Here is a 24,128-nt window from a genome sequence, read left to right on the forward strand (position 1 = left end):
TACCCAAGAACTCACATCCACTGTTGTTTTTTTATTGCCATCAATTTGAAAGTGTATCTTTATATATATAATACACATCCCTAGAGAACAATAAACAATTAATAAATAAGTTAGTGAATAAAGTTAAGAGAATGAGCAAGCTATGTTATTTTGCCAACACAGCTTGTTAATATAGAACTTCTGAAAAGAAGCATGACAAGCAGGAAGATTTACTTGAAGTTATGAGAATCGCATAGTAAGACAATATTTTTATCAAATAGGTTATTTTTAAATTGCACCACAACTTAGTTTGCGTTTTATATACAATACAAATATGCATAAATATGTAATATTTCATTTTCAACGTTTTGCCAAAAAAAAAAATAGTTATTGCCTAATAATAATAACTGGGCAGATTTTAAATAAAAATATATATATGTGTGTGTATATGCAAAGATACATACCTTCATCCATACAAACGTGCTTACAAACAGGAAACTTATTTTAATCTCCGCGATTGGTCATTATTATACTTACATTATACTTATGGCCATTTGAAATTTTCGGAAAAATCCTAAAACTTGAATATCACCGCTATTTTTTGCCCGATATCGGAATGATATACCTCTTTCGACCCGTACGGACCAGGACCTTCGATTCGCATTCAAAAATCCTGATTCTGGGAGATGTCAAAAAATGACCAAAATGGCAAGGGGTTACATCACGTTTTTCTCGAAAATGGACTTGGTCCTGGAATTGAAAACTTTTAATGCAGATCGATTCCAATTGCCTCCACGATTACAAAACGCCCAATCTTGCCGCAATCGGATTTCAAATACTCGAGTTATGGCCATTTGAAATTTTCGGAAAAATCCTAAAACTTGAATATCTCCGCTATTTTTTGCCCGATATCGGAATGATATACCTCTTTCGACTCGTACGGACCAGGACCTTCGATTCGCATTCAAAAATTCTGATTCTGGGAGATGTCCAAAATTGACCAAAATGGCAAGGGGTTACATCACGTTTTTCTCGAAAATGGACTTGGTCCTGGAATTGAAAACTTTTAATGCAGATCGATTCCAATTGCCTCCACGATTACAAAACGCCCAATCTTGCTACGATCGGATTTCAAATACTCGAGTTATGTCCATTTGAAATTTTCGGAAAATCTTAAAACTTGAATATCTCCGCTATTTTTCGCTCGATATCGGAGTGATATACCTCTTTCGACTCGTACGGACCGGGACCTTCGATTCGCATTCAAAAATCCTGATTCTGGGAGATGTCCAAAAATGACCAAAATGGCAAGGGGTTACATCACGTTTTTCTCGAAAATGGACTTGGTCCTGGAATTGAAAACTTTTAATGCAGATCGATTCCAATTGCCTCCACGATTACAAAACGCCCAATCTTGCTACGATCGGATTTCAAATACTCGAGTTATGTCCATTTGAAATTTTCGGAAAATCTTAAAACTTGAATATCTCCGCTATTTTTCGCTCGATATCGGAGTGATATACCTCTTTCGACTCGTACGGACCAGGACCTTCGATTCGCATTCAAAAATCCTGATTCTGGGAGATGTCCAAAAATGACCAAAATGGCAAGGGGTTACATCACGTTTTTCTCGAAAATGGACTTGGTCCTGGAATTGAAAACTTTTAATGCAGATCGATTCCAATTGCCTCCACGATTACAAAACGCCCAATCTTGCTACGATCGGATTTCAAATACTCGAGTTATGTCCATTTGAAATTTTCGGAAAATCTTAAAACTTGAATATCTCCGCTATTTTTCGCTCGATATCGGAGTGATATACCTCTTTCGACTCGTACGGACCGGGACCTTCGATTCGCATTCAAAAATCCTGATTCTGGGAGATGTCCAAAAATGACCAAAATGGCAAGGGGTTACATCACGTTTTTCTCGAAAATGGACTTGGTCCTGGAATTGAAAACTTTTAATGCAGATCGATTCCAATTGCCTCCACGATTACAAAACGCCCAATCTTGCTACGATCGGATTTCAAATACTCGAGTTATGTCCATTTGAAATTTTCGGAAAATCTTAAAACTTGAATATCTCCGCTATTTTTCGCTCGATATCGGAGTGATATACCTCTTTCGACTCGTACGGACCAGGACCTTCGATTCGCATTCAAAAATCCTGATTCTGGGAGATGTCCAAAAATGACCAAAATGGCAAGGGGTTACATCACGTTTTTCTCGAAAATGGACTTGGTCCTGGAATTGAATGTTTTTGATGTCAATCGATTCTAAGGACCTCCACGATTACAAAGCGGCCAATCTTGCCGCAATCGGACGTCGAATACTCGAGTTATGGCCATTCGAAATCTTTTTTTTACTTTAATTCTTAATTATTAGTAAAATGCAGCGTACTTTCGGTTTTATATTTACACACGTTCTTTTTAATGTACTTTACTTAATTTTGTTTTAAATAGGGCTCATATTTAATATGCCTTCATAAAGGTATTGATATATGTATAATTCTTTAAATTGTACTGCTAAATATACAAACAAATACAATATCTTAACTAACTGTAAAGTGGGGAGAGCTTACCAAAATGGTATATGTATATATTATATTATTATCGTTTCTTAATGAAACCCCACAAAATATTTAGTTACAAATTTGTATTGTTATATGTACAATACACGTACAGCAATAAAACATCTATACAAATACATATCATGTTGGTTTGTTTGCTTCAAAATAAAGTACACACTCGTACAGCCCACGAGTCATATTGTGGTCTGGTTCCACAAAAACTAATATCGATGCTAACCTCAAAATTATTGTACTAAATTTTTGTATATCCATTGCTTAAACAATATCAATATCAGTAAGTAGTATATATATGTTTTTATAAATATCAGCAATTATTCCAGTTTTAGACTCCACATGAATGTGATAAAAAGGATTTCAACATTGTGAATTGAAGGAATTTACGGAAACGGAGATTACAAAAGTTGCGTGTTTAACTACGGGCTAATTGACGGGTTAATCGATAAGCAAATTGTTATCGGTCTGTTGCACACAAGAGAGCAACTGTACTTGCACTTACTTGCAGCTCAAACTGTGCCAGCCTATCAATATTATTCGATTGCTGTCTATTCGTGTAATAAATAAATTAAAACATTATCAACTAAAACTTGTTGTCATGTGCGGATCGTGTTTTCTATATACTATATACAAGCGCTCCACCATCTGGCTCTTCGGTTCTGTTTCTGATCTCGGCATGCCTCACTCCTCGCCCTCATATCCCAAGCACCACAACTGGGACAGGGGCACAAGTGCGGACTAGCTGCCCCCGACGCCAGCATCATCCTTGCGCGGGCGCAGTATAAAATTGAGATTATAGTTGGTGTTGACGGCATAGTAGACATTCGCTGTTTTTGGCATGACAAGCTCCTTGTCCGGCAGCACCTGGGCGAGCGTATATCGATCCGGATCATCCTCCAGGCCGAGCTTCAGCATCGCATTCCGAATCACTTGCGGTGTGCGCTCGTTGTTGCCCAGCATGATGCTCTTGTAGAGCACAATGCCATCCAGCTCAATGTTATCCGTCTCATAGGTCACCCTGATGATGTAGAAGTCTGGCGCAGATTGGGTGGCCACGCCAGCCGGCTGCACCAGCTGTGCATTGATGTGGGTATGCGGGGAGCCGCCATTTGTGGTGCCATTGCCCAAAGCGGCATTCTTCAGACCATTGCCAAGCGACTGGGAATGCGTGAGCTTGCTGTGAGCCGATTGACGTCCGCCCGAATTGCTCGAATCCATGGACAAATTGGAGGTGCTGCTCGATGCGGACATCAGCGATGCGTGATGCGCATCCCGATCCAATGAATTGTGCCTGGAGCTGGTGCTGCTGTTCAGCTCACAATAGAACTGCGAGCCGGCCCCACTGCTCGAATTGGAGTGTATTGAGTCAGTCTTGCGATGTCCATGTCCAGCACTGCCCATTATGGAGGCCGTCGACGAGGCAGTCGTATTCGTTAGCGATGTATTGGTGCTGGCCACCGATTTGCGCGGCGCCGGCGGCGGTGGCTCTAGCTGGCAGCTGAGCGCAAATGCCTGACGCTCATCCAGCAGCGGCATGGAGCCAAACCAATGATCGAAGAGCGCATCCTCTTGCAGATTGTACGTATTGGCGGCGCCCTGGAGCAGCTTGATTTGAGCCAGCACCTCGAACTCCTTGCGCTTTTTGTCAAAGTTGATCAGCTTGTCCTCCGTGAGGTAATCCGGATTGGCTGTGTGTATCATGGTCAGATCTGTGAGAAATGTGCCCAGATACGGTATGGTCCCATGCGAAGTCTGTGTGCCCAGATTCTGTATTAGCTTTTGCAAATGGCGATCCGTTTGATCGCCAGCGGGATCCGGATTTTTGGCAGTTCCTTCACGCTTGAGCACCTCGCGCAATGTCCAGGCATTGTTGTCCTCGGAACAGATACGCGCGAGCTCCGTAAAGATTTCCATCTGAAAAAGAACAACATATTTATATTAATAAAATATATATATATATATATTTTGATTAATAATAAACTTACGCGCTCTTTGGGCAAAAACTCCCACACCTTGGACAGTCTATATATGGAATTGGAATTCAATCCAGAGATAATGGCCTTGAGGGAACTGAAATTCTTGAGCATGCGCAGCTCCTGCGCTATGTCAATCCAACGTGAAATGTTCAAGGCGCGTTCCTGCCGATTAAAATACAAAAGTACGTTAGCTAAAAGTTGCGATAACAATTATTGAATGGAGCACTCACCTGTGGCTTGAGCCGATCGATGAGTATGCTGGAAACGACGCGAAAGAGCACCGCATTGAACTGGTTGATGGTGGCCACCACCGTCTCGGAGCCGCCGCTGTCGCGCCGCGCCCACGTATGACCGAGACATTGATGCGGTATCAGGCGCTTGAAGAGCTCCGTGTCCATGCGGGTGAGCTGCTCGGCAAAGTGGCGCACGGGCACATGGGGGAAGCGAAATGCCTGCATAAAGTGCGTGGGTCCGCGATAGATGGGCGCCAGATACAGGCCGCTGAATTGCTCGCTCAGATCGTAAGTGGAGCCGCACGGAGTGTGCATCATGAACTGCGTCTGCTGGCCACCGTGAGCCGCCAGCCAGGGCAGACCATTGCCATCGGCATGATTGCTGGCGCCTCCAACTCCGTAGACCTGCTGTCTGAGCAGTCGTTCCAAGCGGTTCAGCACTTTTATGTGCAGGTCGGAGCGTTTGAGACGCTTGCCGGCAAAGGCCAATATCTGCTGCAGATTATCCTCGTGCCAATCCTCTGGGAAACCGTCCAGCCACACATGCAGCGCCGAGACTAGAGTTTTTTTATGCTGCTCATGTATGGAGGCGGGTGAGTCATAGCTAGATTCCTCGGCGGTGCCATTCTGTTGCGCCAGCTCCAGCTCCTCCATATGCTTCTCGTGCAGCGCATCGTAGCGCTGCGTCAGCAGGCTGAGCACCTGTTTGGGTGTCGAGAAGGTGCGATATGTGGACAGAAAGACATTGATAAACGTGGACTCCAGTTCGCCGTCATCTGTGGCCAATGCCTCCACGAGTCGCGCCAATGTGGCGGCCTTCACGAATCGCACGCGCACCGTCTCCCATTCCAGATGTGAAATTTCATCGTCCGAGTCCTGCTGCAAAGCCAAACGAAAATTGGAAAATTGGAAAATTGTTAAATTGAAAAAGGCTATCAAGGTAATTGCTTGCCAGCGCTGATAACTTACATTGCTCGCCGTGGGCGTGGGCCGATGATAGCGCACCTTTTTCAAATAGACCGTGAATATTGCATTCTTCTCGTGCTCCTCGCCCCACAGGCGCCACGTGGGCTATGAAACCAATCAAAATGTCAAATTAGTTAAGTGCCACAAAGCCACAAAGATTCTTATAATATCGATTTTTTGGATTTGTACATATAGTATGTTATACTTATGTCTGCGATTCATTAACACAATTAATCATTTGTCTAAATTTGGAACAGTTTTTCGACTATTTTTAATTCATTAAATACTCTCAATACGCGGCCCGAAAGCTAAATATTTTCAATATAAACATTATGTCAAGAAAACATTATGGAAAAGCATTTCAAAAGTGTTGTTCTACACTTTTTTTTGGGGCATTATCAGCTTGTCATGAAATGTGTAACGCAGAGGAGATTTATTTAGGCTTCCATAAAGTATATATTTTCTTGATCAGCTAAGTCCATCTGTCTGTCTGTCTGTCAATCGAGCGGGAATATGTATTGGATTTGTCTAAAAGAGTATTTAATGTTCGACCTGCCGCATATAGCAGTTCTTTCTTGCTTTTGTTTGCCATTTTGATGTTTATTGTGATGGCAACTGGCCGACATTTCCCATTTTCCATTTCCCGTCGACTGTTTTTGCCAAAAATCATTCGTTTCTGTCCATTTTAGATGGCTACAATTTCTATTTGGCATTTAAATTGCCTTATAAATATCTAGTTAATAGTCTGTGGCTCCAACTCAGAAATGAATGAATGGATATATGAATGAAGTATAATTTGTACCTAAATAAATGTCCTCGTGGCTAGCTTTAATATTGAAGCTGACTTAGAATTAAAAGTATTGTTAATTATGTTAATATATTACATTCGATTTTAGTATTTTTATATAATTTCTGCAAACGCAAAACTTTGTTTATTAAAATGGAATAGTTTTCATTTCTGAATGTCGCTTAAATACGAAAATCTGTTTTCGCATAACTAATTTTTCCGGACAACAATCTTCACAAAAGTTGCTTAAGCAACATTCTTCCATATTATCGAAATAATTTCAATGTATTCAAATTAAATCATTTAAAAATATCTATTCGAGACTCATTAAAGAAGACTTGATATAACATTTTATTTGATAAACAAATAAAAGTTTTTTTTATTTAAGTACAAATACAAGTATAAAAGTATATACCCAGACTTGCGTACAGGGTATCTTCTGTTCGAGAAAAAATTAAAGAAAAATGTTTATACAAGTCTTAATGCATAAACACATGTCAAAACGTGTGTAAATTAACTTTTAATTGTCCTTGTAATTAGTTGAAAAAATAAATCTATCCAACTTATAAATTAATGTTGAGGTTCTTTCTCTCATCAAATACTTCCGCTAAACACAAAAATAAAAGCATACAAAATGTGGAAAGATATGCACAATTTACAATGCCGGTTCATCAATTACACGGCCACTTAATCGACATATCTATGTATTTGCATATGTATGTATGTATTTGCATATGAATGTGCATAAATATTTATGAGTTTTACTCATCGTGGACAGAAATAGCTTAAATATTTGCGACCAAACAACAAAAGCATAAGAATTCTAATTGGAAAAACATGCAATAAATGAACTTACAAAATGGCTTTGTTTATTAAAAACTAGAACTAGAACTTTTATATTCAACACGCCGACGATTTAATACCCTTGTAGACTTAAGATAAAGAAATGCTTTTAATTTCGGACGATTATTCGATTTATCGATTTGATAGAATTTTGCAGATATGTTTGTAACATCTGGAATTTGCTGAGTTAAGTCAACATATCTTAGAAAACAAAAGCTTAATTTTCCCCTGATTCCTATGTCAAAATTAGAATGCCCTCTAAAAGGGTATCAAATACACCCACGTATGCTTGAGTGTGTGTGTGTGTGTGTGTGTGTGTGTGTGTGTGTAAAACTGATGTAAATGCAACACACTCGTGTGTGTGTGTGTGTGAATATGTGTGTATAGGCATGAATGATTGCATGTGCACTGCAAAATAAAAAACAAAACAAAAAAAAATTAATAAATTTAATTGCAAAGTGCAATGGCTAAGCGTGAAAAGGCAATCAACGCGCGATGAATGAATAAGCATGAAGAAAATTGAATAAATAAAAAACAAAAGCAAAAACACGTAATTTTGCAATAGATGTGACTGTGTGTGTGTGTGTGTGCGTAACAAATTATAACAAAGCGAATGCCGCAAGCTTTTTTTAAAGACCCTCCTTTTTCCGCCTGCCATAACACGCACATAAAAAGATTTGCCCACAGCGTGCGATGACTACGTTGAACCGCCCTCCCCCCTCCCTCCCCACCGCCCACCGACCCATCCGCCCAGCTGATCCCACAGCGACCCTCAATATGCAAAACATAAAACATACACACACGTATATATATAGTCTACACATACGGGCTTAGATCTCGGGGCATGTGGACAACGGACATTAATGAATCTCATGTTTGGGCAATTAATTGCCCGCATGCGCTTTCATTGCACGTACAAAATTACAACAACGAAAAATCCTGTATTTAAATGTTTAGTTTATTTTTTTTTTCTTCTTTTCTTTTTGTTAGCCGGGCCGTGTCTGAGGTCTGACCCCATTTCGTAAAAGTTCGTGGATTGTTTGAATATTTCGTAATAAAGTACAACAAACAGAAAGAAAAGATTTGGGCGTTAAGTGGTCGGCGCAATTTGTTTTATGATTTTTATATGCGCTCATCAGAGGGAATTCGAATTGTGTCACGCATTATGCAGGGCCTATACCCTATAATATATCATATACCCATATATCATATATATCACATCATATACAATTGATCAATCTATTTCTATATCATGTCTGTATGTAGATCGTCTATAAGCATTTCTTGCAGTCTTAAGTTTGGCTTATTTAAATTGTAGGGTGTCAAAATCAGCACAGAATAAATCAAAATATTTAAGTATTGTTTAACTGTTCCATTTCCGATTGAATCAATAGTTAAGCAACTGGCTAGACCTTATATTATGTGAAGGGTATGTAATATTCGAGCATGTCTTGTCTATGTATAAGTTCTCAGTTTGATTGAGAGAGATATCTATAAACAGCTGGAAGTTTTCGTAAATGCCTGGCAATAAATAAGCTTTGCCAAAAAATTGTTGGAAATTTTGTGTTGTGTTGTGTAAACTACTTAGTACATATTAGGCCCCCTATTTCCAACTTACAGCATTAAAGGCTTAAGTGTTGTGTAAGTCTCTTTAACGACGGCAACTTTAAAGCGCTTTTTGAGCACTGTAAACTGCCGTGTTGAATTCATTTTAAAAATTTAACATAAACACAAAAAAACAACAGCTGCGAAAACATCGCCGCTGACTGTTTCCTGCGAAGACGAAATAAAAGCAAAAATTTAGCAAATTGCAATTGTTTTTCTCTGTTTTTTTTTTTTTGCTTTCTAATTGGTGTGTACTTAGCTTGTGATTGTGCGCTGTTTTTTTTTCGGCTGGCTGCTCTACACATGCTACTTCCCAAATAATTAAATACTCTTGTCTGAATATATACACACACACACACACACACACATATGTATGTAAATGTTTTTATGTAGCGAATGTGAAGGCAACATTTAATCAATTCACGGCGAAAGATCAGCCAAGTTGCTTGACTTTTTTTTTTATTTTCTTTTCATTTCAACGGCTGCCGAAATAAGAAATTGTTGTCTGTTTGTATGTGCAGGCACACACACACTCACACACACACACACACACATGTGTGCATATTTATTTATTTAATTTATTTGTTATTTATTTGGCATTTTGTATGTTTTTTGTTTAAATGCTGCTGCCGCTGCTGTATGTCTATATTATACATAATATATTGTACATATGCTTGCTTTATTTGTTTCGTTGTTTAATTAATGACGCACTATACTAGCTTGCTTCAAATTCATTTGCGTCAAAAAAACGCAATGTTTATAAAAAATAACAAATATTAAAACAATAGCACGACTGAAAAGGTAACGACAAAGCTATAACACTTAACAACACTAAACTAACGGGTCACAAAACGTGTCATCGATAAATGTGTGCGATATGTCGATACAAATAAACAAATTAAAATAGCGGAAGTCGAGGGTGTCAAATAACAATGACTGTCAGCTGTCCAGCTATCAATAAGTATTTCAACGGCTGAATAAAAAATGAAGATAATGCATTAACGACTGCAGCTGCAGGCGCTTAACAACACTAGACTGTCGTGCTACACAGCGTGGCATCGATAAATGTACCTACTATATCGATAACTAGAGCAAATAATAACGGTTACAGCTGTCAGTTATCGACAAGCAGAGCGATAGCCAGGCTCTGCTCGCGAAATAGAAAACAAATATAAAAAATATCCTATATAAAGTTTAAAGGTAAAGGGGAAATCGAGCGGCAATAGGTATATATATATATACTATAAACTGGGCACATGCATTTAACCAATTACCTTGGTGTAGGTATAGTTCTTGGCATGCAAATCTTTCGTCTTCTTCGACAAATTGCGCAGCGTGGCGCCCGTGCAGGCGCACAAGTACTTGAGGCTGGCCACCACCTTGCGCTCCGCACTCGCGACTGCGGAAGATGCATCCAAATCATCGTAGGAATGGTACGAGCTATTGCGACGCTGTTTGCTTGCCGCGGACGTGGACCGTGAACGTCGCTGCTGCTGCCGGCACAGGGTTGATGTGGGCGTGGCACCTGCTGCCGTCGACATATTCGTTGATGATTTCTTTTGGCGCGGGCACGTGTTGTGATGATATTGACGCTGCTGTGGCGATGACTTTGCCTTGGCCCAATGCTGCTGCTGCTGCTGCTGCTGCTGGTGGTAGCCGCAGAGCGTGGTGCTGTTATTGTTGACATATCGCCAGGCGCTGCTGAAATCAGTATTATCCAGCGGCGGCATCAGCGCGCGATTATAGCCAGCCAAATCTTGCAGCTGATAGGCGCAAGTGTGACTCTTGATAAGCGTGGGCTGCTGCTGCTGCTGTTTGTGATGGTTGTGCTGGCAATTACAGTTCGCTTGGCTTGTGAAATTCTGTAATTTGTTGAGAGAGTTTTTTGTTGGGACTGAGTCAATTGTTGGTTTTTGGGCGCACCGAGACTGAAACTGCGTTTTGTACTTGATCATGGTTCATTGATTGGCATTGGGCTGAATGGGAATAGCCGTGAAACGAGTTCATTCACACACGCACTCATCGAACTCACACACACTCACTCATCGCACTCACTTGCGAGTCAGTTGAGTCGAGTTGAGGCTCTGACAATGCCTAGGGCTTGTACGCCCCTGACCTTGGCTACCATTTAAACTTAGACACACACAAATATACATAAACAAATATACACATCAATTTATTGTTCAGCTGTCTTGCGGCGGCATCAAATAGACAAATATGGGAGCAACAACAAGTTTGAGCGATTTTGACACAACAACTCGAGTGGCGTCTCGAGCTGCCACTCGCTCCGGCACCTACCATATTTGGCTAAATGCTTTCGCTTCCCCCAATTGCAATTAGAGGCAGCAGCTATTTTGTGTGGCTAACCGCTTCGGAAAGCGCCTTTGTTCAACGAATTTTACATTGTGAACCGCCCCGCTCCGCTCCGCCCCACCTGCCTGCCCATAAACAAAACACAAGGTATTAGCCCCCCAAACGTGCAACGCAACTTTTCCAGGAAGTTGTTATTATTGCGGCCGATTTTGTTGTTTCACGTCCATTGACAGCTGCGCGCAATTTCGCTTCGATACCCTGACGAAAAGCGGAGGCTGGCAAGTAATTTACGTAGCTTGAATGGAAAATCTTGCAAGGAAAATTATATCCAGCAGTCCATCAGCTAACTGAGAGAACTCAGTTATATGTCTTTTAAAGATTGTTAAACACATTTAAGAAACTTTGTTGGACCAAATATTACATTATCTCAGTACAAAGTTTAAGTTATGCAATAAAAAAGTGGAGAAATTTATTGCTAAAAATAAATTTTCAAATACAAATGTGATATTTATTTGGAATAGAATTCGATTTAAATAACTTAAGTATTCAAATTGTAATAAAAACTCGTTTGTTAGTGTATTTCCACTTCGTTTTGTGCAAAATACGAAACTCTGGAATTTTCATACATTTTTGCTAGTTGTGTTAGGAAATCGTTGTTGGAAAATGCATTGGTTTTTCCTATTCACACTAGTTTTATGGCGATTCGCCTTGAAACATATGCATGCCTCGTTGTGGCTGGCAGTTGCTCTTGTTATTGTTTATTATACGTGTGTGCATACTTATTTGTGACTGACTGTTATGGACCTGCCCATTTCATGTTGAGTTTTTTGGGCCACAACAAATGTTCAGTGTGCTCTCAATTGTGCGAAGTCTCGACTCTCGACTATACTGCTCCAAATTACATAACTTGTTTGCTTAATGGCTGCTGTTTCCTATGAAAATGCCATCCACTTATCTGTGCAAACAGATCAGCGGGTCACTTTAGTCGAGAGCGTGTCCAGAAGGTCCATGGCAACAGAAACAGCAATAGCTTTCAATCTGAAACGTGCCACATTTTGCGACGCGTTATAAATTGCATATTTGATGCGACAGCATTAAATTCAACAAATATATATATCAGCCATAAATGCTAGGATCGTAAATCTGGTATACCAAAAATATACGCATTTAACATTCAAACAAACCGCACACAGTTCCGCACAGTTTACACAGTCATAATAAAATAAAATCGCGCTCCATTAAATCATATAAAAATTGCCAGTTAATCTGGCACGTTCCGGACACATTCCGCCACGGCATGACAAAGAGGCTGCCCCTCGCCCAAAAGACTCATATATATAGAAATGAAACAGTTGCAACTGTCGTTCCAGTTAAAAAACAATAACATGATCCCTTAAAAGTATGAAAAATCATAGAAGGCTTCCAGGCATGTCTAAGGAATTCGGAATGAAATATTTGAAAAATTTGTATCGATTTCTCACGCAAATTAAATTCATATAAAAAAACAACTTAGTTCAGCTGTAGACTGACTAAAAGATAAGTTTTAGGAGTGGAATTAAATAAAGAATTTTGTATTGAGATAGATGTTAAGCTAATATACCCGATTGTATACTGGACGTATACGTAATTAAAGATCTTGGCTGCTTCGTAATAGCTGAAGGGATGCAGGAAAGGTTATTCATAGCGTTGACTAAGGAAATCTAAAATCTTATTTAAACACTGAAAGCGCGAAAAGAACTCTGATAAAACAGAGTCCCTTTAGATTTCAGAAGCTGGCGTGGCCGAGGCAACAATAATTGAATATCAGAAGATTGACGATTAGAAGGCCGGAATAATAATTTTATCTAAAAAAAAACCGCACACTACACAAATCCAATTCGCTTTTTTATAGGAACGGAGAAAGACTAGACAACTAGCAAATTACTTTCTTGTAAGGAATCAGTCAGGTGTAACAAATAAGAATATTCTATATTCAATTCAAGCATGGCCAGTTGATCAAAAAGAGGGCCAAAATCAGCCCCAAGAAACTAACAAGCTGCTCAATTCACATTTATTAGAATCACGTTTATAGTTTTGCCTGCTCGTTTATTTATAAACTTGATTGAACTTTTGTGCAATTTGCTTTGCGTACAAAGTCTGATTAAAGCAATAAATGTATAGCCCAGACCTAGATCCAGTTCGATAATGCAAAACAATTGCAAAGCAAAATCTCGCTTAAGCACATATGCATATAGGTATATATATATATATATATATATATATATATATATAACTGTAGTAGTCCTATAGCATTTGCCTTGCCCCCTTAATCAATATGCACATACATTGCACTCAATGATGGGGCGACTCACTCAAATTAATTCCAACTCTCGAGTCGTGAGTATTCACATGCATGTACATCCATATATTTGTTGAAATAATGCAAATCGAGAAGTCGTTAATACGGATCGACCCCAGCGACAGGCCGGCGTCATTTGCATTCAGAACAAAAAAAGTTTCATGTTCACGATGATTCATCATCGGGGGAGAAACCACCAAAATATATATATAATATAATAGGCTAATTATTCAATTGCAAATGAAATACTACGATGTTAGGTATTATCCAATTTTGGACCGCCAATTGTCAAATGTTTCTTAAGTATTTTTGTTTTAAAAGCAATTATAAAGACATAAAGCTGAATTATGTCAAATTGCTCCAGATGATGATGATGATGACGAGGCATTTCACATGAGCTTTCCGTCTATATATAGAACTGTGGGATTTAACCTTTGTGCGGCTTGATGGCTAATAGCAAATGCCATTGACTGTGTGTGTGTGTGGGTTGTGTGGGTTGTGTGGCTTAATTGACTTAGCTGCGACGCAAATGCAAAAGATGTTGCAAAAATAGCACCACCCCCCCTGACGAGAGAATGACCGCCAGCAACAACATCAAAGCCAACAATCGATGGGCAGCTGCTGGCTGGGGATTTGCCCCGGCTATTTATATAGACGTGACCCCAAAGCTCTGCCACGAGTTGGCTCTTGCATTGATAAGCAGCAGGAGCCAAACAAACAAATCCAAATGCACAAAATAACAAAGCGAAACAAGTGAAGCGAAGCCGTCGTTGCCTGACTGGGAAATACCCTGTACCATGTACATACCCTGTACATCAATAAGAAATTCCTTTTTAGCATTCAGACATGGTCATACCTCTTAAAATACCTATTACTTTTAGTTAAAATTAAAATGCTCCCATTCTATATATACGGAAAATTAAACCTGATTCAAAATTTGGTGTTTCTAGTACTTATAAGCTCTGAGATATGCTCAGAAAACCTAATACGAAAATCGATTGTTATCGATTGGGTATTTCTTGCACTTTTCAGCTTTGAGATATGATCTAAAAACCATATCCCTAAATCGATTGTTATCGATATAATTTCTAGTGCTTATAAGATCCAAGAGATAATCAAAAAACCCAATCCAAAAACCGATTATTATCGATTTGGTATTCTAAGTGCTTATAAGACCCGAGATATGATCGAAAAACCTAATGCAAAAATCGATTGTTATCGATTTGTTTCTTCTGAGATATGGCAAAAAACCTAACACGAAATCGATTATTATCGATTTTATGGAAACGGAGCGAGTTATCATTAGTTAAACAGCTCATGTAAACGAAGAACCGTTCGAAATTACAAGGCTACCAATCTTATTGTCCAGCAGACAGACAGGTTAAGTCCGAAGTCAGCTGATCAGGAATGTATAGACCAGAAGATATCTGCCTGTTACATATGTTTCCAGAAGACCATTATGCCCTTTTTTAAGCATTTTTAACGAGGTATTCAAATGCAAAGTATAGAGCAGATGAAAATATACAAAAATCCAACTAAAACTGAAACGTTGACTGCGCATAAGTTGCACTCGCCTCGTGTCTCATGTCTGACTGACTGACTAAATGGGTGTACAACGTCCGTTGGATTTTCGTTTCGTCAGTTACAACTGACTGCATCCATCTCTCAACCACCCCCCCCCCCTCTCTCTCTCTCACTCTCTCTGTCTCTCGGACTCACCAAGTGCCGTCTCTATTTGTAGGGGGGGGGGCTATTATCAAACCACATCCGCTGTGCAGCAGCAATGATATATATACTATATACATATACTTGTTTGTATATGGAAGACTCAACAAACAGCGGATATAGAAATATCAACTTGAATTAAAGCTTGAAGCAATGAGCATAACCAAGAAGCGAAAGCAAACTCGTAAATTATTTTTTGTTGATGCACTTTTTGGTTCCCATATCTCAGTGTATAAATGGGGCTTGAGAAATGTACATATATATATTTACATACATACATATATCATCTATAGTGTACAAAATTTTACAAGTGATGAATGAATACAATATACATATTTTTTTTACAAGCGAGTGTATGCAATTGATATATTCGTGAGTTTGTACAGATTAAACTGGAAGTTGACAGATTCGGGCTCATATTACGATACTGTGACATCTTTTTTTAAGTAACAGATTGTCGTTATATGTACTTGTAAGTTTCTATATCGAATTAAATTAGTTTAGGGAATAGATTTTATTCCCACTTAATCGATTTGTAGTTTCCACATATTTCAGCAATACTCTGGGATTGTAATTGATATGTATTTCATATTCTAATTCTAATTCTCGTAGAAAATTGAGCTTGGAAGCTTTAGCCCTCATGTCGCTGGGTTACACCATTGAGTCGGGCCTTCAATTCGGCTCCCTTCAAAAGTGTTCTCAAGTGTAAATACTTGATATTGATTGCCACTGAAATGCTTCTAAGGCGCTTTTGTTTTCCATGCCATTGGATGTGTCTATAGCTTCGAATATTTACACATAATTGCTGTTGACATTTCTCGAGACAAGCACAACAACAACAACAAAAACAACTCCATGCCTCACATGGCACATATTTAGTCTTAAATATATATGTATGTAGATGTCTAATGCATGGGCCATAAATAGCCCATCCAAATGCTATCAAAATCAAGTACAAAACACGCCGATTCCAGTTGAGATGGGTTAATGGTAATGGGTAGGGGGATTTTGTGGGGAAATAGATGTACAAAAAATGTGCGCATAAAATTGGCGTAGGCTCTATTTAAATTGTTGTTATTGTCGGAATTTTTGTGGTGGGTTGGGCTAACGACAACAACAACAACAACAAGAACAGGAATAAATAGCTTGTGGTTTTTGTTTTTCGTTCGATACTCTTGCAGCTAGTAAAATATTGAAATTACTTGTGTGTCGGAAATAGTTACGATAAATTACGCATTTCTTTGGTGAATCAATATTTAAGATTATTTTTTCAATGAGTTTACTGTGAAACAATAGCGAACAAATTTTACTAAATTTAAGCAATTGATAATGGAGAATTTTAATACGAATACCGGAAATAAAAATGTTATAAAAATGGTACTTTAAAGAAAAACTTTTAAAAGATTATCTTAACTTTTTCTGAAGCAAAATTTAAAGATTATAAATATCACTCGCTCCATGTTAATTTATTATTACTTTATCTAGTCACATGCAAGAGTATCGATACTTCGGCTTGGCAAAGCCTTACATTTATCAGTTTTGCTTCTTTGTCGCACACTTTTTATGCGCGCCTCTTTTTGTGTGCGGGCTCGTAGACAGTTGGGTTTTATTCGCAGTTTTACCATTTGAGATTGACTTTTTTCCTTGGGAAAATGCCGCAGAAACTTTTGTAATTTACACGCTGATCCAATTGTTTTGATTTTTTTGCTCTGTTTACTTTACGCTTGCAATTCGTAATGGTTGCGATAAGATGAATGTAGAAAGCAAAATCAATAAATTTACAGCTCCTTTATATTTGTTTGTCGTAAGCTGAGGCGAAATTGATGCGCATGTGGATACGATACGATACAATGCGATACGATACGAGAAGCTTTAACTGTAACTCTGGGTTTTTGACAGTTGTTTTGTTGTTTTATTCTTGGCTACGCACCGCAAGCGGATGCAGGCACAGCGCCAGCTTCTTTGCCCTGGACGCTGAAGATGATGATGAGTCAGTCGGTCAGCTGTGGGCAGGGGGTGGGCTGCGCTGGGCTATAGCACGTACAACCCCTGTTTATGCGAAGGGTTCGGGTTCGGGTTCGTTGCACTACGTTCAATTGGCAGGCGCGTCCTCCTTATGTTTATGTGTCTGTCTTTCTTCGACTATTGCTTTGCTTTCACACACACACATACATATGCATGTATATATTATGTATTGCACTATCGCGCTGTGCGCCTTTTGGACAACCCGCGGCGTCTGCTTGTAAATTTGTCGATTTATTTATTTATTTTCACCTTCTTTAACATACACAAAATGTACCAAACAATTAGCCACCGATTTTGTATGCATTTTACACTATATTCCTTGCACGATAGATAATTATGAACATTTTATACAACACTTTATGTTTCAGGGGGAGGTGGCGGGCTTTCGTAGAACCGTATAATACACGACACAAAACACTGAGGGAAAAAGTTCTCTGGCGAGACGGTGACGGGACAACCGCCGCCAACAACTGTTGAAAACGCACTCAGCGGCCAGGTCGACCCGAGATCCGTGACAGCCCCAACATCGCCGTACACACACAGCACTCGGCTTTTGTTCTCGTTCTCTCTCTCTCTCTTAGAATAACACGAGCGAGGGTTGGTCGAGCGACCTCTGCCGACGCGTTGGCGTATGCACAGTAACCGCCACTCTCCCCCCGCAGTTCGCTCTCAGGTAATTTGTCTGGGTCGTGGGAATTTCGCACCCACTCGTATTTTTCCCATTACGCTCTGTTTATGTTTTGATGGACGGCTCTCGTTCTCGTACGTTCCTATTAGAAATTACGCAGGCGCTCAGTGCCTCTCTTTAACATACAAGTGTTGGTGTGTGCGTCAATGGGGAGCGAAATTTAAATAGAGTGGTAAAAGCTCTCTTAAACATTTATGGAACAAATTACACACACTTAAATGGCTTATACTGTATATGATTAATATAGAGTTTAAAGGGACTATCATGTCAATGGACATATAAAAATACACATTAGGCATATAAAATAATTAATTAGTTGTGCAAGGTATGGCAAAACTTTTCTATCCCAACCTGACCATCACAATAGCATATAAATATTTTTTTTAGATATTTTCCCAAGCGCTGTTCAACAATATTTATTAGCCTCTTAAAACTTCAAGACAGTCCCCCACCATTTATCTAAATTGATTTATGTGTTAAACAATTTAAACATTTTTCCACGTTCCGTTTGGCATGCCAAGTAACCGCAAGATATTTGTATTCGGTGATATAATTATGTAAATGAGCATAGCCAAGCATTGACCAGCCTGGTTTTGGCATGGTCTAGTCTTTTATGCCCAATATAAAAGAGAGAGCCATTCAAATGTGAATACGATAACAAATATACAGAAATTAATAAACCTTAATTTACGTAAACGACAATCAAACGATTTGTTTTCTATTTGCTGGGCATAAAAGGGACCACAAAACAAGTCAATTGATCAATTAAAGATGCACCGACAAAAGCCAAGGCGGCAGACAATGCAATAATGCACTGTAAAAAAACAATCAACTGTTACACTTGGACAGTGTATCAAAAAAAATAGGGTTATATTAAAAAATATACTCAATAACACCTGAACTTAAATTCATGAACATCAAAAAGATAGGTATTTAATTAAAAAGAGAGATAAAGAGCAAGTGAATAAGAGAGAGTCGCTATCTCTTTTATATACACTCTCTCATACACTCAATAATCGCCTTTCTATGCGATTTTCAAGAATCAACGTAAAGCCTACATAGTTGAGGTGAGGTAGAAAAGGAAAATAAAAGAAAGCAAGGGGAGCAAAACAAAAAAAAGTAATGTTCTCCATAATAATTGACATAACGAGCAATTTGAAAACTTTGAAAACTTTTAAAGTTAATTCTATTCGTAACTTTAAAAGATGATACATAAGATGACACAGTATAAATTAAATACGTATTAAATTATTTAGCAAAGCCTTACAGCTTCACATTCGGCCAGACAGCGACTATTTATAGGCCATTTTAAATATTTGCCAAAGCAATTAGCAGAACAAATAGGTCGCATATGGAGCTGAGAGCCTGCCTTTCTAGAGCTTAAAAGACAAAACAGCTGACCTTAGAGCTACTTTCGACTTACTTTCTATGCATTTTCGATACAATTTCTATGGTATTTCGAGCTTATACATATTGTTGTATATACATATATAGTAACTACTTTGGTACTCACCAGACTGTCGGCCACATTTTGACTCATTATACGAGTACACGAAGGCGGGCAGCTGCTGCAATTACTTCAATGTGCGTGCTTAGACTTTGGTAAGATGCAATTGCTGCTGCTTCTGTTGTTGTTGTTGTTGTTGTTGTTGCTGATGATGATGACTGGTATCTGTTGGATACGCGCATTTTGACTTGGCACAGCTAACATCTACAGATACAGATACAGACACAGACGCAGATACAGATATAGATGGACGTTTGCTGGAATTGTGCAACTGGCGCTGGTTGCTGGCAAGCGGATGTTGTTGCGGCCAAAAACTTGCAATGATGGGTTCGATGCGACGCACAAAATTTCAAGTTTTCTTTTGTAACCCAACTGTAAGAAAGCGACGGAGAAAAAAAAACAAACAACAAGATATTGGTAAAAGCAGTGAAAAGCATTTAAAACTCGCACAGTTAACGCGTTTTCTATACGCTCAATGGAAAGTGCGCGACGTCGTCTCGACCGTGCCAACGAAATGGCCAATAAAATGCGTACATGGCCCACAGTCCAAAGGCCCCATGCCCCACACCGGATTGCAGACCCAAGCGACACTTAGCGCCCCACGGTAACAACTAAGCGTACTCAATGCTGCGCTGAGCTGATGAACGTGATGAGCAGCTGATTTACGATATTAGGCGACAGTAAGAAGCAGCAGCAGCAGCAGCAACAGTGGCAGCAGCGGCTTCTGCGCACAGTGGAACCAACAAGCTGATTATTGTATTTATGTAAATTATCAATTAAAAAATGTTAGCCCAGTTACCAAGCAAGAATTTATTTTTTTTAGTATTTACGTCGGTTTGCCATTCACAAATGTTTGCTCGGCTGTCAAGCAAGGATATTTATATAGATAAAAAATCTTTTGAATACCAAATCCGAATCCTTTTATCAGCAAGCTCATTCTCAGAGAAAAGCCATGAAAACTAAGCAAATTAAAACTTTAAAAATGTTTGCTTGGTCTTCTTTATGTTCGCCTTGTCTCTTTTTTAATTAATTTTTCATTATATATTTGAAAATTTGCTACTTTGGACCTTGAATAAATCAAAACAATATTCATACTGAAATTATTATTTTAGATTTCAACCTCGGATCGTCGCTAGACAACTGAAGCCCCAATGACACGGTTACTTTGAGAGCTGCCCACTAAGGATATGGGATTTACTTATATAGAGAAAAAATAATAATGTATTCTCCCAATACAATTAAGCGAGAATATTTATATAATATACATAAATAAATAGAATACCTCACGTATTTTTTTAAAAAAATATCAACTTGGACTTTAACATTAAATGTGGCTGCTGTGGATTATCTGTTCGCTGATCTTGTACCACTGTGCGACTACGATCACGCGTCAACGGCGACGCTTGTCAGTCGACCAAATGATGAATTTCTTTTTTACCACTCGTAATCGTAGTGCCTGTCGTACGTAGTTCCAAAAAGATAGCGGGGCTTGTCGAAATGTTTTAACAAACGCACAACGCTTATGAAAGTTTTGTTTTTTTGCCCATCTTCTCTTGTTTTTGGCCAGTTTCACGTGTATTTTTTTTAATGTTGTTGTTGTTACATTGGTATGTGTTCTGAATAGCTGAATGGGACACATGGAAAAATGCGAAAAATGTTTGTGCAGACAATGCACAAGCAAAACAAAAGAGTGAACAGGTAGAGTTCAGATTTTCGGCGAATATCGTAAAAAATGTATGAGAGATTAAGGCAAACATCAGGTGAGTTTTTTTATCTTACAGAGCATAAGCGGAACTTAGCAGCATAAGAGAGCGCTTAAGCGCTTCCAAACTTAGCAGAATGAGAGCGGCTAGGCGAATATCGTAATTTTAAGAGAGACGGGGTGAAGAATATTTTTTGCTGATGTCTAGTCAAGCTTATGAAGTTGCTGGTAAATTTGAGTATATTTAACATGAGCAGAAATTAGCTATGATAGGTGTGTATGAGTAAATATGAATATCATATAATTGCTGCGAGTATACAAAATAAAACTTGCATTATAAACTCCTCTCAAGTGTAACCTGATGCTGTCTAATTCTCTCATTTAAATAAGTCAGTAGCTAGATCATTAAGGGCAATTCTTTTTGCCTAAACAAGCCATCATCAACCTTGATTGCCTTGGAAGTTAACTGAACCTTTTCAAAACAGACTCGGAAACGGACTATGAGCCAGATCACGGCCAAAGAAGCTCTTAATTATGAGTAAATGCCACCATATAGTATGTATATATTTGTTCTTATATGTGTTGCCATGTTTGGGGCGATCTTTTGTGAAACTAATTCATTAGCATTTTGAATTTTAACAAATCGAAAAACAAGCTCTGCTATCTTTGCTCGCTCAGCTGCTCATAGTTTTTGTTGTTTGTTTGTTGCAAAAAAATTAATAAAAATCAAAAAAAGATAAAGTGACGCGCGCCTTTTAGTTCGTTTGCTTTTACACCTCCGCACGGACTGAGTGAGGCCCAAATACGATATAAGCACACGCATACATATACATACAAAACGTATGTATGTGCATGTGCTGCTCTGCTTGTTTTTGTTGTCACCGTGCAATATTTTGAAATGTAAACGCATTTTTATTGCTGTTATTATTTTTGGACAACAACACTCGGCCTGGCCTTTTACGCTCCACCAGAGCACGGCTTGGCACGCTCTCCCCGCGCGCTCAGTGAGCGCACAGAACTCTCTCGCTCTTTCAATGATCTCATTGCTGGTATGCGTGTGCTGCTCTCAGACTTATTTACGATATCAAATTGCTTTATTAGCCAAAACCGAAAAAAAAACCCAAATAAATAAAAAAAAATCACAGCTAAATCTTTTATACTCTCTCTCTCTCTGCATAGTTTTTTGGAGTTTTTTTGTTGTTTTGATTTATTCTTCGCGATGATTTTTGTCTTCACACGCGTTTTGGACGTGTTTATATTCGACACAAGATTGGCCAACAAAGCAGCAAAAAGTACACGGGAAAAATTATATATTCTTTAAGTTAAACTTTTTATGATGATAGATTTGCTCTATTGCTTTTAAATATTTTATATCAAACATGCTTTATAGCTTGAATTTGATAATAATTATTCCAAATATGTTTGATTTGTATATTCATCATTTTTTAATTTTAAAATCTGTTCAGATTTTTTGTGCAGCTTTTCTTTACTTTGAAAATTGTTTTGTATCCCAAGTTTTGAACATTTCGCCGTACATTATAAAGTCGCACCTAGTATTGTAGTTTTTTATGATCGTCTCTTTGGAAAACACAGAAAACACGTTGCAATTGGCAACTGGTTTACAGCTATGCAACAACACACACTCACACACACACACACAGGCACTCGACACTCGATACACACACACACATACGCAGGCAGTGTGCACGCACACAGCTATACAACTGCAGGTGAGTAAATGGCAATTTACCATATTTTTTAAGTATAAATTTTCTCATACATTTTGAGCACTTTGTTGTTTTGTTTTTTGGTTTTGTTTCATGGTATTTGTTTAGGGGCCCGCGCAAACAATTTTGCAATTAATTTTAATAATATAATTTTAGATGTTGCAGAAAATTTTCGTTTACCTTTTACATTTCTATTTTGCCTTTGCTGCTGTGGCTGCTGTTCGGCTACTTTTGTGCACTTTTCACACACAAACTCGAAACAGAAAATGCCATTAATGATATGTGCTTGTTGCTGTTGTTGTTGTTGTTGTTGATCTTGTATTTGTTGTTGGTGCTGCCGCTTTTGTTGTCTTGAAAATTTTCGTTACGCTTTGGCAGACATTACGAGCCACTACTCTCCGCACTTTCGCGTCCCGCTTCACTCTTCCACAACCGTCGCCCAACAACGCGCCAGTTGGCTTTTTTGAGACCGAAACGAAAACGAGCGCCAACAGCGAACACGTCTATCTTTGGTAACACGTAGTTTGCGACTGAAAGCCAACACCGAAATCGAACACCGCAGCCACACACTGAAGCCTGGCGCTTCGAGAGTGCTGTGCACCCAACTCTCTTAAATCAAAGAGCGCACGAGTGCCGAGCGGCCCGCAACAACAGCAACAGACGATCGCAGAATGCGGCTGATTCGTTTGCCTGCTGACCTGCAGCCAGCGCGATGATCGTATATTGATCTTTAAAAGCAAAGACACGATTATTGGTCAGATATTTAATTAACACTTGTGGGCATTAGCTGAAGGCTCTTCATATATTTAAAAAAATTTGATATGGGAAATGTTTAGCAGAATAATAGTTAAAAAAAACTTCTGTATTGAAGAAGTAAAACGATTTGGCTCATTCTAATTTAATTTATGTCGAATCTAAAAGATTTATCAAAACGTCTTTTAAATGTATAAATGTGGGGAATTGATAAAAATGGAATATATGTTTAAAATTTGTTTAAAATCAGAAATAAATGTGCAAATGTACAATTAACGGTCTTCTGCCAACAACTTTTCACACAAAAATACGTAATTTTATAAAAATTTTAAAGATTTTACATACTGCATGTATATTTAAGGCGTGTCCACATCC

General features: G+C 38.7%; 1 protein-coding gene across 5 annotated transcripts; it reads right to left on the reverse strand.

Moving 5' to 3' along the window:
* Positions 1-2,381: 2,381 nt before the first annotated feature.
* On the reverse strand, positions 2,382-23,520 carry Rgl (Ral guanine nucleotide dissociation stimulator-like). Of its 5 annotated transcripts, none has more exons than XM_064689452.1 (6): positions 23,181-23,520; positions 19,578-19,943; positions 5,744-5,845; positions 4,772-5,650; positions 4,551-4,703; positions 2,382-4,479 (listed from the first exon to the last, which is right to left on the reverse strand). In XM_064689452.1, the coding sequence occupies exons 2-6, from the start codon at positions 19,602-19,604 to the stop codon at positions 3,304-3,306; spliced, it is 2,337 nt and encodes a 778-aa protein (XP_064545522.1). In that variant the 5' UTR covers positions 19,605-19,943; positions 23,181-23,520; the 3' UTR covers positions 2,382-3,303. The 5 variants fall into 5 exon arrangements, with proteins under 5 accessions (XP_064545522.1, XP_064545521.1, XP_064545520.1 ...); XM_064689451.1 differs by having other exon boundaries at positions 4,772-5,653; XM_064689450.1 differs by lacking the exons at positions 19,578-19,943; positions 23,181-23,520 and adding exons at positions 10,250-10,837; positions 16,974-17,852.
* Positions 23,521-24,128: the final 608 nt, after the last annotated feature.

Source organism: Drosophila montana, unplaced genomic scaffold, assembly GCF_035044405.1.
Source record: "Drosophila montana isolate Dmon_TW-CO22-7 unplaced genomic scaffold, ASM3504440v1 contig_3218_1, whole genome shotgun sequence".
NCBI lineage: Eukaryota > Metazoa > Arthropoda > Insecta > Diptera > Drosophilidae > Drosophila > Drosophila montana.